The 19980-nt window shown below is 41.9% G+C and overlaps 2 protein-coding genes across 2 annotated transcripts in view; one reads left to right on the top strand and one right to left on the bottom strand.

Annotated features, from left to right (window-relative positions):
* LOC124289904 overlaps window positions 1-19980 on the bottom strand; it is a 67775-nt gene that overhangs the window by 16264 nt on the left and 31531 nt on the right. The window contains exons 11-12 of the mRNA XM_046726579.1: window positions 16426-16533; window positions 3457-3561 (exon numbers count right to left, since the gene is read on the bottom strand). Coding sequence (XP_046582535.1) covers window positions 3457-3561; window positions 16426-16533 — 213 coding nt within the window. The remainder of the gene's footprint in view (window positions 1-3456; window positions 3562-16425; window positions 16534-19980) is intronic.
* Window positions 3248-19980, top strand: part of LOC124289901 (orexin receptor type 2-like) — a 141399-nt gene continuing 124666 nt past the window's right edge. The window contains exon 1 of the mRNA XM_046726572.1: window positions 3248-3577. The gene's annotated coding sequence lies outside the window, so the exon portion shown is untranslated. The remainder of the gene's footprint in view (window positions 3578-19980) is intronic.

Here is a 19980-nt window from a genome sequence, read left to right as displayed (position 1 = left end):
GATATCAACCACTATTTTTCTAGTTTAGAAGTCGTATGGTGATTCTAGGCTGGAATTAATTGCCTCCTCTTTGTCGTTAGAGCCGACGAAAATGGGGACCAGGAGCATTTGCTTTTTCTTGCTGATATCATTTGAGGACCGTCGTGCTAAAGCTGGCTTACTGCTGATTGGGCGTCAAGCACTTTCCACTCACTCACCTGTTCACAGGTTGCTCTGGTGCTGGCTTAATGTTCAGAATAGACAGTGATGATATTTTAGAACTGTCAAACAGGCAGTCACATAGTGTTTGCCATCAATTACAAAGTTTCAGAAATTAAATTGTGCGTGAGTGTTTTTTAAGCCGCTATCATCATAATATTCCAGTAATATCACGGCGAGGACACCACAAATGGACATCACACGTTGTACCAATGTTGGGAATCAAACCCGCGTTTTCGGCCTGACAGGCGAATGCTTCAACCATTGCACTACCCCATCGCTGAGAAGGGAAACATGGTGCTTCAGAATAGCCAACCTTGTTTCATACACATACACACGCATGCACGTCGTCATATGAGCGAAATCTTCTCAAGCACGACGTTAAACCCAATTTCAACTCACCTCAATCTTGTTTCAAAACATTCAATTATGACGTTTCAGAAGTAAGTCACGGTGATTTAGAATAGTCATAATGTCTGTTCAGTATTGTCAACCATAGTCTTTCAAAACAAACAAGACAGTCTTGTTTTAGAATAGTCAATCATGTTTAAAAAGTCAGTCAGTGGCGGATCCAAAGGAGGGGGTGTCAGGGGTTCGAACCCCCTTTTGAAAATGACTTAGGATCACATTGAAAAAATAAATTGCGTTGACGGAGCCAAGGGGGTTAACCCCTGAAACACATCCTCCCTTCCCCCCCCTCCCTTTTAAGAACTCCTGGATCCGCCCATGTCAGTCATGAAGTTTCTAAAGTCGGTCGTTCTGTTTCAGAGTAGTCAATCCCGTCTTCTCAATCCAGTTTTCTCAGTCAATCATTTTGATTTAGAATAGTCAACCGTGGTGTCAGACTAGTCAATCCCGGGTAAGGTGAGGTGAGGTAAAGTGGAATAGGGTATAACGTCGTGCTTAAGAATATTTCGCTCATATGATGATGTGAATGCGTGTGTATGTGTGGCTGCTTGTACTAGCCCAGACTGAAGCTGGTTTTATAGTGCTAGCTCATTGAGATACCATGCCGCAGTTAAGGATGAATACACCACTCAGATACATTATACTGACCCCGAGCCGACCAGTCCTTGTACCCATTAATGCCGAGCGCCAGGCAAGGACCAACAAGTACCGTATTTTGGTATGACGCGGATGGGGAGCGAACCCGCGACCTTCCGCTCTCCGGGCGGACGCTCTAACCACTACAATCCCAGTGTTTCAGACTAGTCAACCACTGTATATCTTAAAGGTCAATCCCAGTGTTTCAGACTAGTCAACCAGTGTATATCTTACAGGTCCACCCCAGTGTTTCAGACTCGTCAACCACTGTGTATCTTACAGGTCCATCCCAGTGTTTCAGACTAGTGAACCACTGTATATCTCAAAGGTCAATCCCAGTGTTTCAGACTAGTCAATCACTGTATATCTTACAGGTCCATCCCAGTGTTTCAGACTAGTCAATCACTGTATATCTTAAAGGTCAATCCCAGTGTTTCAGTCAATCACTGTATATCTTACAGGTCCATCCCAGTGTTTCAGACTAGTCAACCACTGTATATCTTAAAGGTCAATCCCAGTGTTTCAGACTAGTCAACCACTGTATATCTTACAGGTCCACCCCAGTGTTTCAGACTAGTCAACCACTGTATATCTTACAGGTCCATCCCAGTGTTTCAGACTAGTGAATCACTGTATATCTTACAGGTCAATCCCAGTGTTTCAGACTAGTCAACCACTGTATATCTTACAGGTCAATCCCAGTGTTTCAGACTAGTTCACCACTGTATATCTTACAGGTCAATCCCAGTGTTTCAGACTAGTTCACCACTGTATATCTTACAGGTCAATCCCAGTGTTTCAGACTAGTCAGTCACTGTATATCTTACAGGTCCATATGTTTCAGACTAGTCAATCACTGTATATCAATCCCAGTGTTTCAGACTAGTTCACCACTGTATATCTTACAGGTCCATCCCAGTGTTTCAGACTAGTATATCTTACAGGTCAATCCCAGTGTTTCAGACTAGTTCACCACTGTATATCTTACAGGTCAATCTCAGTATTTCAGACTCGTCAATCACTGTATATCTTACAGGTCCATCCCAGAGTTTCAAACTAATTAGTCACTGTATATCTTACAGGTCAATCTCAGTTTTTCAGACTAGTCATCCACTGTATACCTTACAGGTCAATCCCAGTGTTTCAGACTCGTCAATCACTGTATTAAAGGGGCTTGTACTGCTGAAATTAATACGTCCTGGGACCTACATTCGTTGACCGAGGTCCATATCCTTCTTTATATGTATATGGACATCGGTGAACGAATGTAGGACCCAGAACGTATTATTTTCAGCAATACAAGCCCCTCTGTAACAGGTCAATCCCAGAGTTTCAGACTAGTCAATCACTCAGTATCTGACTAGATAAATACGGCGTTTCCCATAAGTCACGCTGGTGTTTCAGACGTCATTCCTGGCTTTTCTTACTAGTCAATTGCGATGTTTCAGACGAGTGAAACCCGATGTTTCAGACTAGTCAACCTCGTTGGTTCAAATTAGTCAGTTTTGTTGAACAGGCAGATCAGAGTGACGAGCTCATCGATATCACGCCAAACCAACCCTCACCCTCGCTTTCATCCCACTCTCTGACGCTTCAAGACGTCAATACAACTACATCAACTCCCCCACAGAAACAACCAGCAGTAACACCAGCCTCCCAGAGGTGGAACCTGCGCTCCAAGACATCATCTCATATGACCTTCTAGGAGCATCGATATCAAGCTTACATCGATTCCATTAAGCGTCACACAAATGCCCCAACACAATAATACCCCAAATCTCCACCTGTTTGTCATATTGTCAGCCACTTCATGTCCATTCTGACAATATCACTTTGAGCCTTGACGACACGAAGATGACTCAAGGAAGCAACCTCTCTTTCCTATCCCGTTATCAGTTTCCATATTCCCTGAAAGCAAACCACTCTCTACTCTGATAATGACCGCTATTACGAAATTACCCGCTTCTCCCAATTCCGGTCAATTTGCATGGACAGCTTTGATTGGCCAATGCTACAGGACAGAGTGGCTGAAAAGCAACGCAAGCCTAATTGGTTCTGCCATCTGCCATCCTTTACCGAGAATTACCAGCGTGTTGATTTTGGCGATGGATAAACCAGTCAGTGAATTTACAGAGATCGATCACTGTGGATGTGTATGACACAGCTTCAGGTGTGCAGCCAGCACATATAGTTACTGAGAGGATAATCTCTTACTGTCTGGGGACTCAAATCTCCGGCCCATAGTGAACGCAGGGGCTCGCTCGGCTCCAGGCTTCGGGAATTTCTCCACCTTGTACTCATTGGGAGCGGGACCGCCACCTGGAATAAAGTCAAGGTAAGTTAAAAACTTCATGAATGTATCACACCACGTATTAGATTAGACCTGTATCTGATAGTATTGTGGTGTGCGAATGAAGTACGCCACTCCAGATTTTAAAATGTTAAGAGTACACTGTGATGTTTGAACGATTTGTTTGCCCACCAAGTTACCAAAGCGTTTCGACGATCGATCTGTATGTTTGTATGTAATTTTTTTAAAGGCAGAGAAACTTTTTTTTAAAGTTTGGTATTATACCTTCATATATGTTGGAGTTATACCTTCATATATATTGGTGTTATACTTTCATATATATTGGTGTTATACCTTCATATATATTGGTGTTATACCTTCATATATGTTGGTGTTATACCTTCATATATGAGGGGTCGGTCTTCAGCCGAGTGGTTACATGAAAGTTGAGTGGCATTTTTATAAATGATGCACCATAACGCTTATCGGGTCAATTCTTCACAAGAGGAAAGAGGAGCAGGGTGCGGGGGTGGGGCGGGTCAGGGGGGTTTACTGAGAAAGTGTTATCCCAAATATAACATGTTTCATATATGTTATTTCAAACTCGTGAATCTATGAGAGGAACCTTGTAAAACTTCACTTCCCCCATGTTTGGTACATTTTATTGAGAAACGTGAATCGCACTGATTCAACACAGGCTTATTGAATATCCCCGATGTTATGGATCGATCATAACTTTTAACTGAAACTTTACGTAATAACACAACATAAAAGTAATTTCAATTTAAATAGAGCAACAGGAATCGCCGTGTTGTCAGTTTCCATCTTCTTATGGTATAGCATACTGTTCTGTAAGCATACACTTTGTAATGTATTTTAAAAACTTAAACCTGATACGTACGGAATCTTAAATCTTGCTAACAATCACTTAATCCCCAAAACACAGAATCCACCGATGGCAGGGAAATTTAGAGGTTGAGATCCCTCTGACCCGCCCCACCCCCGCACCCGCTCCTCTTTCCTCTTGTGAAGAATTGACCCGCTAAGCGTTCTGGTGCATCATTTATAAAAATGCCACTCAACTTTCCTGTAACCACTCGGCTGAGGACACGACCCCTCTCATGTGTTCCCCATAAACCCCCTTGCTGTTGTAATCACCGCTAAAGATAGAAATTAAATCTGTTCCGACGGCGGAAACAATTTAAGTCATTTTCAACAGCAGTAAAGGAGTAAAAAATATCAAAGACGTTGACTCGGCGCAAGAGAGCCGTGCGTTATACCCTGAACACAATCGTCGTTCTGGGCGAAGAATCACGACTGCCGCATAGACGGAGCCTTCCCGTTGACGTGAGGTAGATGTAAAACAGCCGCCGCTCCTAGGAAAAAAGTTCTGGATGCGCAATAGGAACGCATAATCTGTGGGCCTTAATTAAGAGGCTAGTTTGTTAACATGAATATAAACATCCACGTTCTTCATCGTCAGTGGATGTTATCGCCCATGGTTTTAATCACTCTAATTAGAAAAGCACGCAGGTCATTGAGTCACGATGCCCTTTTTACGATGTAACGTTCGGGCTAATAACCCATAAAAGTTGAACAAGCCGTCATCACCTCGGCTATATATACGTGAACTCTGCCGTGACGATATAGCCATGTTTCGTAAGCAAATTCCGAGCCACTTGTTTTACCTTGTAAGACATAGATCTTTATGATTACGACTCGATCATGTTTCTGGCTAGCGTTCAGATCATTTTTCTGTCTTCTTTGAATTTAGACATCCAATTTACGCACCTTTTAATAAAAAAATGTTTATTGAGACTTTTCATGAAGTTTTAGCGATTTATTATGATTAACGTTGTTACAATAACGACTAAAACATGGTCACGGTCTTTTAAATAAATTACATGCTTTTGTGGAACATATTAATGGTTAATGAAGGGACGGCTAATTAGGTTGTGTGCTACTGATCGTATCTCTGAAACGGTTTTGAGTTTCTAGTTTACATCAGATATCCACATGTTGAAAGTCAAGGCTTAATGTCATGCATGAATCAATAACTAGCTTAAGTGAAGGTAGAATATGGTACACGGTACTGGTATCACGGTTGGGTTCCTGTAATCAAGACGAGAAGTAGTGAAAACATCAAAGTCCCCAGTCCCACCAGCCTATAAGCTACAGACACCAACAACCCTCTTTTCGTGGATGAATTTTATATCCGTTCGCTCGCCACACCATTAGGTTGAGTTTGAATCCCAAATGGGTGCAAGTAAACCCCTTATTTCTTGGCGTTATGGCTGTATTTGAGAAATTCAAAACCCTTCTCATCTGTGCACTTAAGGATGCATAAATCATGAAATATATATGGGATTATATTGGACATTATATATCATGAATATACTTTTCTGATTGGCTGAAATGTGGGTAACCAATTATCCAGACTGTCACGTGTTCTGCTTTCCAGTCTGATTGATACAACAGTCTACAGCTGAAGTGTGACCCGTTCACACGGCAACACCGAGTTGCCTGCTGCGACCAGCTGTTACCAGCTGCTACCAGCTGATCACAACAATCGCTACAGCGCCACCTTTTGGTGTTAAGGAGCGCTCGGCGCCCAAACATGGTGTTTTGACATCGCAAATAAACAATAGGCATGCTGATTGATAAATCAGCTTGTTTGAATAAAATATACACATTATATAGCTGAAATATTTCGGAGTGCAGTGTGAAACAAACAAACAAACAACCAAATAGACAGACAAAGATAATGTGAACATGGTGGAAGTAAAGGTGTCATCATTTATCTCGCAGACTTATATATATAAATTACAAGTTATTGGTATCTCTCGTAACGATAACGATCGCCGTGTTGTATTGGACAGTGTGTATGTCCGGAGAACCTGGGGTTAGTGGTTCGATCGCATCATTCCCCCAAACAAGGGTGCCGTTTTACGGCAAGATCTTAGTGCTAAGATAATCGTTACTGCCATACGTTAACCGCGACTGTCGTACCGGTAAGGCTGTTTTGTCCAACGGCTCCATGGATAAATAGATAACACAATGACAAGTTGGCTCCGATACATGTGTGGGTTTTGCATGGATGAGTACAAGTTGTTGAACAGGTCTGTTTATATTGAAGCCGCACTCAGCAATATTCTGACGGCATGCTTTAAATAACCGAGTTTGGACCAGGCAATCCAATGATTGACAGCATGAGTATCAATCTGCGCACTTAGGATACGATGACATCATCCACGTCAGCAAACTTGGGGCACGTTGCATGTAGCGGACGTAGCGTGACGACTGTCGTAACTCCTGTGTTATAGCATAGACTTACGACCGTTGTAGAGCTAAGACCGCTTTGTGAAACTTGTCGTCCCTGGTCCTATTAGTCGCGTGTTATGGGTTCGTGACGACTTACTGTAACACGGTTCGCAGGGTAAAACAATGTACATGGATGGGCAGTGAGTGGGATAGACGGGCAGTGGGTGGGTTAGGGGGCTGATGAATTGATAATTGGAAGATGGTTGCATGATGGAGGGTAATATATTGTGTGAACAAGGATTATTCATTCACAATGACCTTATTGAATGTGTTTCTGTTATAACAACAACAACAACAACAGGTGTTCTGATCAATATATAGCCCATGGTCCCGTATTGTTTCACTGGCAACAGACGAAAGATGTTACAATATAACGTACACCGTTATCTGATCATCGGCGTTCGAACAGCCTGCCATGCATGTTAACATGGTGTAGACGACAAGTGGTGTCCGTTATCAATTCACAAATTCAAGAGACGGTGAGATAGCCTTGTGGTTAAAGTGTTCGCTCGACACGCCTATTCCCCACAAAGGTATAATGTGTGAAGACTATCCGGGTCCTCGGCGTGACGAACTAACGCTTTAACCACTAGACTACCCCATCGCCCTGTCATGCTGTCTTTAAATAATAAATTTGGAACATGGAGAGTGTAAGCTCCCAAAGTCTGACCCCCCGATCCTGACCCCCCGATACGGCTCTCACGACAAGCTTGAGGCTCAAGGGTATGCTATTCCCGGAACTCCAAAGGGCTGGCTGGGGTGAGGCTGTCCCCCGTCAAGTTCCTCCTTCATCAAGCAAAGCGACTACGTGAATGTGATTCTTTCATTTGAAGGGGACAAGGATGGTCTTATCTTTAGCGTCGAAATTTGCAATGAAGAGTTATGTCCCTTGAGCACGCCAGAAACCTATGAGGGTTCGAATCTCGGTTTGCCCAGATTATGTTTCAAGGCTGTCAGAATTATGCTCGTGGGTTTCATCACAGCGGTAAACGTCCAAGACCTGCATCACATCGGGTTTCCCCTGATTGGTTGGTTTGTTGTTTAACGCCGCACTCAGCAATATTCCAGCTATATGGTCTGTAAATAGTCGAGTCTGGACCAGACAATCCAATGATCAACTTCACGAGCATCGATCTACACAGTTGGGATACATGTACAATGACACGTGACAACCAAGTCAGTGAGTCTGACCACCCGATCCCGTCAGTTGCCTCTTACGACAAGCATGGGTTGCTGAGGACCAATTCTAACCCTGATCTTCACGGGTCGCATCCTACGACAAGCATGGGTTGCTGAAGATCAATTCTAACCCTGATCTTCATCGGTCGCCTCTTACGACAAGCATGGGTTGCTGAAGACCAATTCTAACCCTGATCTCCATGGGTCGCATCCTACGACAAGCATGGGTTGCTGAAGATCAATTCTCACCCTGATCTTCACGGGTTTACACCAATCTCACACGCCGTGATGTAACTGTAATACTGTCGTAAGCGGAGTTAAACCCAACTCACTCACTCACCATTGACAATGGTTGCTCGATCATTTGGGTATTACTGACAAAAGGAAGAAAGCACTTACGCTAATCAATGACTCGGTTGCACTCCTACGCCAAACACAACGAACAACTGCCTTATTTCATGTTGATGACAATTAAGAATAGCTCCATGTTGATTATGCCATACAGGATGAAAGGGTAGCGTAGGGCTTATTGATTACAACATACACGGCCATTTGTTGTGACAAGCTTAAAGACGCTCACATGCCCTTTCTGGAAACGGGACATCAAAGGGATTGTCATTAGCAGGACGTGAGCACCGGTGTCAGGATTGCATGTTTCACGACAACGTGTTAAGATCTCAGTCGTGAAATAATCAACACTCGCTTTTGATATTAGCTGTATAGACTTGACGTCATCAAGTTCCATGAAGCATGTGACAAATATGGATGAGTGTTGTTTTACGCCACTTAATATAACTCTATTCTCTGTGACCGCCTCCGTGGTGTAGTGGTTAGAGCGTCCGCCCGGAGAGCGGAAGGTCGCGGGTTCGATCCCCAACCGCGTCATACCAAAAGACGTTAAAATATGGTACTTGTTGGTCTCTGTCTGGCGCTCGGCATTAATGGGTACAACAAGGACTGGTCGGCTCGGAGTCGGTATAATGTGTCTGAGTGGGGTATTCATGCTTCACTGCGGCATGGTATCTCAGTGGGCTAGCACTATAAAACCAGCTTAAGTCTGTGCTAGTACAAGCAGCCGCCCATACACATACATACGCATGCACGTCGTCATATGAGCGAAATATTCTCAAGCACGACGTAAAACCCAGTTTCACCTCACCTCACCTCTATTCTCTAATACATCAGTATGGGTTTACCACGTTGTATTTATGTTGAGATCGAACCCAGGACTTTTAACCGACGAGCGAACGCCTTAACCAGTCAGCTAACCCAGTGTGTTGAGGCAAAGTAGAGCGGTTTTAGAAGCCAAGTTCGTACCTCCGCATGATTCTGTAATTCCTTGACAGAATCATTCAGCTTTTCAAAACTCCACTGGACACAGGTCCAGTACACTTTCAAAATCCACTTGACCAAATATTAATTTCACTTGACCACAGTTAACAATTGTTTGTTTGTTTCGTACAACAGCATCCTGGTCTTTGAATGACATTTAGAAGCGATACACATCAGGGAGATAGTTTCATGGTGTCAACTTCTTTATTATGAGGAGGGGCGGTGGGGTAGCCTAGTGGTTAAAGCGTGTGCTCGTCACGCCGTAGGCCCGAGTTTGATTCCCCACATGGGTACAATGTGGAAGCCCTTTTCTGGCGTCCACCGCTCTGTCATCGTCTTAAACCTTGTGCCCTTGAAGACGGCTTTTGGTTATGCAAAATTACATTTCAAAAGTTTGGATTTTTGTGATTCCAAGGAGTCGGGTGGCTAAATAGTGTGTTTTTCATCAAAGTTATTGTTCGAATCTTCTTCAGAGTGGCGGTTAGGTAGCTTAATGGTTAAAGCGTCCGCTCGTTCCGCCAAAGATCCGGTTTCGATTCCCCATATGGGTACCCATGTGTGAAACGCATGTCTGGTGTCCTTCGTCGTGATATTGCTGAAATATTGCTAAAAGCGGCGTGAAAAAATACTCACTAACACGTTTGTGTGACAGAGCTTAGACTATTTACAGATTGCCATGATAAATAGCTAGAATATCGCCTCAGTTTAAATGTTGCCATAACGACGTTCAGTCATCGATCTAAACTTGCAGAAACTCTTTTGTCGAGTAATTATTTGTCTTGTAGGCCCTCCGTACCCCTTGAACATAACGGTAAATATTAATCATGTACCTTAATTATCTTTCATATGGCAGTCTTTTATTAACACCTTCGAGTTCAATAAGCTATGCTATGTACATTTTGTTAGATACTTAACAATCGCTTGACATTTACTACAATGTAACTTCGATACAAGTAATGCTTGATTTGGGCCCATCACTTAACAGTATCAGCCCGGTTCGAGTCTATATAAGTTCATAATATTTCCATGATAAGCTGATTGGAGAACAAGCAAGGTGTGTTGAGATAGATATTCTCATAATGAAAATCGATAAACAGTTAACCAGCCCCGACCGGGTATATTCAAAACGTTTCTACGCATTAAGCGAAAAGAAGGTTCCTACAGTTCTCGACAATGAAGCTTCCGATGAAGGTAATTGGTTAATCTTGTAGCTGCTGTTGCAAAGCTGCCTTCCACGGAGGATGTTGTCCCCTACGTTGTCGTGAGCAACACACGTGTAACCCTTGACTTAATATTCATGCTCGAGTACAAGTGACAACGTCTGGGTCATGGCACCGGAACCGGAAGACGATAAAACGGGACCGGAACCGGAAGAAGATAAATTGGACATTAAAACCTGTTGCACATTTCACTGTGAAAGCTGTTGACAGATTTAGCTCATTCTTGACGTTTCCATGACACTGAGTTCGCGCAAGTTGATGAAAATTATTCATAGCACCGTGTTCGTTTCACTTGCAGAACTCTTAATAGCCATATCTTGGTACAATTTCTGTCTGTTATAGATAAGTCTGCTCCCATTTTAATGGTCATACAGACCCGTGAACATCCGGGTCAGAATTGGTCAGCAACCCATGCTTGTCGTAAGAGGCGATTAACGGGATCGGTGACTTGGTTGATGCATGTCATCGTATCCCAATTGCGTAGATCTATGCTCATGATGCTAGTCACTAGATTGTCTGGTCCCGATTCGATTATTTACAGACCACCGTCATTTGGCTTGAATATTGCCGAGTCCAACAGACAAACAAATAAACAAACAAACGAAATGGTCAAACACATTTTTAAAGTGCAACTACCAGTAAACAGCTTGTATCGGCAGAATTCCCATTGTTGTAAACGAACATTGAGTTGAATATAGATGTATTGAAAATATTTATCTACAAAATAGAAAGTACAATATATACGCTTAATTAAGATCAATGATTAATTTCGTAGAGCTGAAGCAATATAGACTTGCTAAATCATTTATGATTATATATTTGAGTTGGAGTCAATTGTAAGTTATTTATTTGGCTCATGTACGGTGCAATTGGTACTTGGAACTCTACTTGTACCAAAATACTTGTACTGTAGTTTTCGAAAACTTCGAGTTTTCCGAGCAATGATATGTGTGAAAGCCCTGTACGATCCGTGGCAATAAGGCATAGTCATTGAAAAGACTTCAGCGATGGGAATCAAGGTTGTTACAGATGCATAACTGGTACACTACTGATCAAAATAAATATCAAAACTATCCCGCATGAGACGCTAACTAAATCGCGTGTTGGTCGAGATCGGTTGTAGAGCTCAACCTTGTCACGACATGTCAAACATCGATAGAGGGGCACTTTATTTTGAATATAGGTGTACACACTCTCCACATTCAGGCACACACATGTGCGTGCACGTCGCCATGTAAGTACAATGATCCTGAACACGCGACGTTAAACACAATCTCAACTTAACCACATTCATCAATTAAAACAAATGATAAAAAACGGCATTAGGACTGCGCTTCGTGAACGTGAGCTCGTATGATATATCAATGACGAATCGAAACCGCGCCATTAACACAGCCATTGGAACACAGTTGATATAGTTATTTGTCCTTTGTTGGGTTAAGTCGTTAGAGTCCATTACCATTTAATACAACAGTTGACACATCAGCAAAGAGAAATACCGCCGTGAGAATCGCTTAGGATTGATGATATAGTTTAGTCTGTGCTTTCACATTGTTATTTCACCACACCGTCCGTATAACTAATTGTACAAAACAATTATTGGAAAGGTTGAATAAACATAAGCAAATATTTGACAAGCGGAAGGACAAATGAGAGAAAATATAGCGTTATTAATTTAACGTCATCCGACGTGCTGGAAGCAATGTCGGCTGGCTGTACGCTTTCATGTTGCACTACCAGAGATATAATTAATATCGACATCTTTTTGAGTGCACAGATAGAAGTGACGTCATGGAACGGTTGCGTTTCCGGTTTAAACCTCAGAACGGTTTACGATAAACTGTCTCGAGCTTTAGTGGCGTCTTTCATTTTGTGCAGCCATCTGAGGAGAGTGATGACGATGATGTTGACACATGGAAATGTAAAGTATTGACAACTTGATTGGCGTTAAAAGGGTGAAACTTTATAACAATACATTGGCTCCATGTTCGTAATGTTTAATCACATATAGCATTCACACATAATATACTACGCTATTTAAAGTTTCATAGAAACGCACAAGCTTTTAGAAACTTTACGTCAATCGATACATCGATATACAATATCGTTCTGGAGACGCGTACCATGTCAGAATTGATTCTAGTTTGGAATCTCCTTTCGTTTTGTTTCAATGTTTTACATTTTGTTTCAACCGTTTGTAAAAAATGGCTGAAAATTCCAACGCTTGTTCAGCCTGAATTCTTGTACATTAAAGCTGTACTTTAGCAACGCCATATAATCAATTATTTTGATCTAAGAATGAATTATTGCAGAACAAAGGGTTAAAATGGGACATTTGGACGACTAATACGCATTTAAATGTGTCCGCTTCCCCATTTTAATTACCTTAATACCCGCATCTAAAGCATTCCTGTATTGAACATGAAATGTCCCCTTTACCTCTCTTTCACAACTAATTTCAATCAGTTATCAAACGAACGCTCTATTTACCACACCCAACCTGTATCTAAAATACCTGCTCGCATGATGGATTACATGTGTTTTATTGTTGTTATTGGTCGATCAGTGCGTTGATTATAGTCAACATTACACCAAGGCCAAATAAAGGTGGAAAAACGTACAGCATTTACTTCAACAAAATGTTAGATGGCTATAAAAATGGTTTCTATAGCAACGAGAGAAGTTATACATTGTCAAGGATGATGTCAACAATATGCCGTTATGGACGTGACGTGGGTTCTGGTTAATGTAACCGTATTGGTTTTAGACATCTGTAATCTTTTAGGTTTTAGCTGTGATTATCTAAGGATAATCGGTAATTTGCCTTTATAGCACATCTAGCTGTAGATGTATGATAATCCGTATGTCATATAACTAGCCTTGCTCCAAGGCTGTACTGAATGCTGAACCCACGGATGTATAGTAATTCTATCCTTCGAAGAGGCAAGTCTAGTTAAGCGGACAGTACAAGGCCCCGGTCTGTTATTTATTATATTTTAGAAATTAACATTTATACTTAACTATTGATCTTTACCTTGGAGACTTGTGCAAGTCTAGTCATGTAGTCTTGCTTGTGATTAACAGTATATCATGGACTGTATGATAACACGTACGCCAAACACCACATGATAACACGTATATCACGCAGTGGATGACAACTCGGAAATCATGGACCGCGTGAAAACCCGTAATCCATGAACCACATAAACCCGTAAATCACGAATGTTATAAACCGTGTTATACACTACACATATTGCGTACTCCTTGATAACCATGCAACATGTGATAACCCGTACGCCATGCACCGTACGATAACCCGTATGGTATGTACCGATAATAAATAGCATATTATGCACTGCTAGATAACCCGCACCCCATATAACGAGTGATGACCCGTATATCATGCGCCGTATGATAACCCGTACGCCACGCACAGTATGATAACACGTACAGGTTGTACTTGATAGACACAGGTCCCACACAGAGGGCAGACAAACCCCATTGTTCTAGACGGTGCCGATCAACCAAGTGAGATTTACACGTTTCGGATTAAAAATTACGTCATTACGACATTCATAACAATTATTTAACGTGGTGTCTTTTTATAGTAAATGTTTTTCAAAAGAAAAAATAGATTTCCGATAGACGGGGCCCGATCGAACCATTCACAACCTTCTGAAGACTAACGATTAGCCTCTGAATATATATCATAATTTTGACAGTAACAAAAACCAATTTAAACTGAAAAGGAGCCCCAGGGAGACCAGAGATTCAGAACCTGAGGAAACCTAGACTTTATTTAGGGCTTTAGCACTACAGATAGGGTTTGGCAGTTGGGAAAATAATGTGGTTCAGGGACTTTGAGACAGACTAAACCTCCTCCGTTAGTGACAGCTGATCCGGGGAGACAACTCGTCACCTGTAAGAGGGCTCGTTTGAACCATTTTACCTGTTTCTCTGCTTACCCAATCGAGATAATGAAATTCATTCGTATTTCATATCATCTCACCTATCTGCGCCTGGTTGGCTTATTGAACTATTTCCCAAACCATACACTAAAGTATACTACAACCTTATCGAAACAAGCACACACAAAGAGCACCAACAGGGCAATGAAGGGTCATCAGGTATGTTATTAACGACCCAGGCCACGTGGGTGGAATTCAATGAAGTCTCCCAGCGTTGTATGACAAACCTGCTTTCAATGCATTGGTTCTGTGATTATACGAGACAACTGGAGCAGTAGTAATCAATGGCACCGGTAGTTCAGTGGGTGAAACGAACGAACCAATTTCGCCCCTCCTGCGTTAACTGCCCTGGGAACGATGGAATCTCTGGGCAGGCCGACCTTGTTATGCTGAAAGTCTAGGGAAGGGGTCACGTGGTATTTCTCAAGAGTTTGTGACGGGATCGTGTAGGTAAATTTGGATACTTAGACATAAACAGGTTAAATTCGTTAGGAACCGAGGGCCAATAAGTGCGGGATATTGTTGCACGGGCTTTTTCTGCGTAATACAACCGTAGACTAATACGTCAGTACCGGGTTCGAATCTGTGGTTGACGTAAGTATATTTGGACACGTAGATACGAAACAGTTTGAGTTCATTATATATAGTACATGGGGGAATTAGTGCACCAGTCGATTACAATAACCTGTGTCTACGCTTCGTTGTTCAAGCAATGTTCTAGTTATAGGTTTGTGGCCTGTAAATCATCAGAGTTGTAATCGATGTTAAAAAACCTTTCTAAGTGACACTTGTTCTAGTGTTGAAAGTAATCGATTGGCTGACATGCATGCTTACGTCATACTCGAATATATTCACGGATTCACTTGTATATTTGGCTCAAAAGCGGACCGATGAATTGCAATCTAACTCGAAAACTAATAAACATAAAATACTCAATGAAACGCTGATCATAATCAAAACATCAGACCAACTCTGTGATTTGTTTGCAGAATTTTTGTCCTAAAAATAAAAAAGTTGTTTAACAAACTATCATTAAAATATTGACACAGTTCACTGTTTGTTACGAGGGAGGAGTGCAGAGAAAGGGACAGCCAGGTGTTAGAGAAGCACGTTCAAAGACAAAGTTATTTATTCATTAACCTGTGCTGTGCCGTCTCCATCCGTTCTCGAACACCTGGCTGTCCCTTTCTCTGCACTCCTCCCTCGTAACAAATAGTGAACTGTGTCGATATTTTAATGATAGTTTGTTAAACAACTTTTTTATTTTTAGGACAAAAATTCTGCAAAAACCTCACAGAGTGGGTATGATGTTTCTGTGTCCTGACGTCTATGTTAAACCACGCATCAAACATCAAGCAAGAAGGGACAAACAAACAAACAAACAAACACGAACTACCGCTGAAGGGGTCATTGTCGGCACGTAGACATGGTACAGTTCGGAATGGACTCATCCTCATTCTGTATTCTGATTTTGACAGGGTACATGTCTGTACGTATCTGTAGTACCTGCGTCGACTACGACGCCATCAGCCCCACGACAACGTTATCGTCTACACATAAAATGAATTTTACAAATATTATAAATAAATCAAATTACACAACAAAGGCAGCATCCGAGATACATTGAAGATACGGGTCAGAATTGGTCTTCGCAACCCATGTGGTAAGAGGCGACTGACGGGATAGGGCGGTCAGGCTTGGTTGACACTTATCGTATCCAAGTGGCGTAAATCGATGCTCATGCTGTCAATCACTGGATTGTCTAGTCCAAACTCGATTATATACAGATTGCCGCCATATAGCTGGAATATTGCTTAGTGCTGCGTGAAACAACAAACAAACAAACAAACATTTTAAGCCCTTGAGGATTTACCTTTCTGGACATGTGTCCTTGACCCCATCGAAAAAGCCGGGTCGTCGTTGTTACGGATCTCCTTGCTCACGTTGTACTTTCCAGGTCCTGGGCTCGCTGTCGGGGATGCTGCAAAAATATGACCATGACAATTACATATACGTAGTGATTATGTTTCTAATTTCGGCTTCTTCTACGGCATCTTCCCAAGTCATCAATATAATGGACAAGAACGAAAGTATTCTTAAGAAACTGGGAGATCTACCATAAGCTACACTATCCTTTTACCCGGGAAGATCCGGTTTAGAACTGTTCTTCAGTAACCCATGCTTGTCGTAAGAGGCGATCGGATGGTCAGGCTCGCTGACTTGGTTGACACAAGTCATCGTATCCCAATTGTGTTGATCACTGGATTGTCTGGTCCAGACTTGATTATTTACAGACCGCCGACATATAGCTGGAATATTGCTGAATTCGGCGTTAAACAACAAACCAACCAATCGGATACGCAGTGATTATGTTTCTAATTTCGGCTTCTTCTACGGCATCTTCCCCAGTCATCAATATATAGACGAGAACGAAACTATTTCTGAGGAGACTGGGAGACCCACCATAAGCTACACTATCCTTTGATGGATTGAGATATAACGTGTATCACTGCGTTCCAGTTTCCATAGTGGTTCCAAAGGTGTATAACATACTTTAGGTCAGAGACAGGATACTTTAACTGGACACTGCGTCAATAAATGCATTTGCAAGGAGGAGCAAAACAATTTGTTCAGGTCATCGGCCCTGTTCAGCAATCTTTGGCTGCAAACCTGAGGCATTTTACACTTTTTAGTGTGCACTCGAAGAATTTGTAACGGACGGTCCCAAACAAAAGAAAATCGTTTTATGGCATCTGAGAATACTTCTCAGTAAGCTGAGAATGGAGCATAAATACGGACCCAGACGAGCAGATGAATGAGAGCTCATGGGGAGGAGAAAGGACATTGCAGGGACCCGTTATCAAAAATATGCGAAATCATTACTTACTATATAACCTCGACCCGTGTAGATCCGGGGTAGAATAGGGGTCTTCAGTAACCCATGCTTGTCGTAAGAGGCGACTAACGGGATCGGGTGGTCAGGCTCGCTGACTTGGTTGACACATGTCATCGGTTCCCAATTGCGCAGGTCGATGTTCATGCTGTTGATCACTGGATTGTTTGGTCAAGACTCGATTATTTACAGACTGATGCCATATAGCTGGGATATTGCTAAGTGCGGCGTAAAACTAAACTCACTCACTCACTCACTACTATATAACCTCACTATAGGTGCTGGGGTAGCCCTGTGGTTAAAGCGTTCTCTTGTCATGTCGAAGATCCGGGTTCGATTCCCCACATGGGTACAATGTGTGGAGCCCATTTCTGGTTCCTCCGACGTTGTATTCGTGGAATATTGCTAAAAGCGGCGTAAAACTAAAAAGACTTACTAACATTACAATAGAATACTGTACAGCAGCATCTGTGCTCGCTGCTTGTGAACGCATATTATACACCTTGTACATTAAGATGTATATAATGATGTAAATGCTGTACCTCTAATGCCTCTGAGTGCAATCAAAGTTTAGACATCCGTTCATTTTATCCTATCATTGACTTTTCTCAAACAAAACAAGAACCCTCCACCCATCCCCTTTTTCATATTGTGTTTATCATGTAATTACAAGCTTTATGATGTGATGATGTAAACGCTCCATGTTAAGATAGCTGCAATGCAATACATGTATACCACCCACAGAAAACCACTTACAATCGCCCTTTAATGACCGTACATGACATGGGATATAAAGTGCTTAATACAGCTTTGGACACAAATGCAACTGCGACTGAAATTCTTAAAGCTGGTCTTGACATTTACGTTTCCTTGCTACAATGGAATCTTGTGGCACCGTTTGACTTTTCCTCCGCAGCATTTGAGCGTATTTTTACTAACATTTTTTTTCATGTGTCTGTATCTCTGCAATTTATGTTTTCGGTTATTACAGATTACGAGTTGAGTCCACAACATGTTGCGCTATTGAATTATAGGACGTCTCAATAGCTCTGATAAAATGGGAGCCGATCCCATCTTAACGTGGCTGGCGTGTTTCCGCGATACCACGCGAGATTTACTGACTGCGGTGTTACACAATCCGTATTACGACAGCCGGACTTGAAGTGTGTTAGGGTTTGAAGCCACAATTACAGCGTCTAATGCACGTCACATGACCAAAGATTTCGAAGCTCTTTCGCGGATTTAGAACATGGCCATTCAGTTGTTTCTGTTTTTAGCGGACACTTAAAATAACGAAAATACATTGCTTAATAAAGAGTTCTATCAGGAAATCCCGTCTGCGTCCTCTCTGTCGACGGTGCGTTATTATTGAAATTTGTGTGACCTGGGTCAACTGAGGTTACCGTGGCAGCACAGTTGTGGCAAACAGGGTTAATTAGGTTCGACCTGAGGTAACCGGTGTTGGTTGAAGATTAGGCAGAACCCGAAATAGACAACCTATATTTAGACTATGATATACATCCGGGGCGTGTTATGGGTTTTCGGACGATTAGAACATCCTTGCTTTCTCGATTATCAAATACCCGTGAAGGTCCGGGTTAGAATGAACCTTCAGTAACCCATGTTGTCGTAAGAGGCGACTAACGGGATCGGGTGGTCAGGCTCGCTGACTGGGTTGACACATGTCATCGCATCCCAATTACGTAGATCGATGTTCATACTGTTGATCCCTGGATTGTCTGGTCCAGACTTGATTATTTACAGACCACCGCCATATAGCTGGAATATTGCTGAGTGCGGCGTAAAACCCAACTCACTCACTCACTCGATTATCAAATAAACAATTGTAAAACATGTCACTAAGTCATTAAAGACAACTTTATCTTAAACACAAGCCATCATCCGAGTATTTACAGTATCTGTGTGACGCAACCCGCCTCGTCATAGTGAGGGTAAACACTGTCGAAAACGTGACGTCAGAAAACCTATGATCCGATCATAAACTTATCAGTCTTATCAGACATGGGTATGAAACTTATCAGTCTTATCAGAAATGAAATTGTCATTTAATCTGAAGTCGTATTTCAAGACATTGAATTCTTTTAAGTGTCCTGAATCAGTCAATGGGTCCCGAATATATCTAATTCCACACTGATACCATTTGATGTATAGTTTAATATCTTTATAAGGCACAAAAACTCATGAAGGGGAGATTTCTGAATTCGTCAATATTCCTAATCTTTAAGTTTGCAACTTATTATAAATAGTTAAAATATCTTTCCAAAATCATTCTTGATGTCTTTAATTAGCTTTTTCAATTGATGCTTTGGGAAATTCAGGATATCGACATTATCTAGGTTTACCATCGAACATCTTTCCAAGTGTTGCCATAAGTCATCTTTTGGTGTCAGGCGTTTAATCCATTTCAATTTCAAGTATTTACAAAAGGCTTTAACATCAACCATGCCAAGTCCTCCGTCAGAATGATCATTCATCAACATTCTTCTTTTTATTTTATCTCGTTTTCAATTCCAA

This window comes from Haliotis rubra, unplaced genomic scaffold, assembly GCF_003918875.1.
Source record: "Haliotis rubra isolate DU_JTF1 unplaced genomic scaffold, ASM391887v1 Scf451, whole genome shotgun sequence".
NCBI lineage: Eukaryota > Metazoa > Mollusca > Gastropoda > Lepetellida > Haliotidae > Haliotis > Haliotis rubra.
The sequence above is the reverse complement of the archived record's forward strand: the minus strand, read 5'-3'. Positions and strand labels throughout refer to the sequence as shown.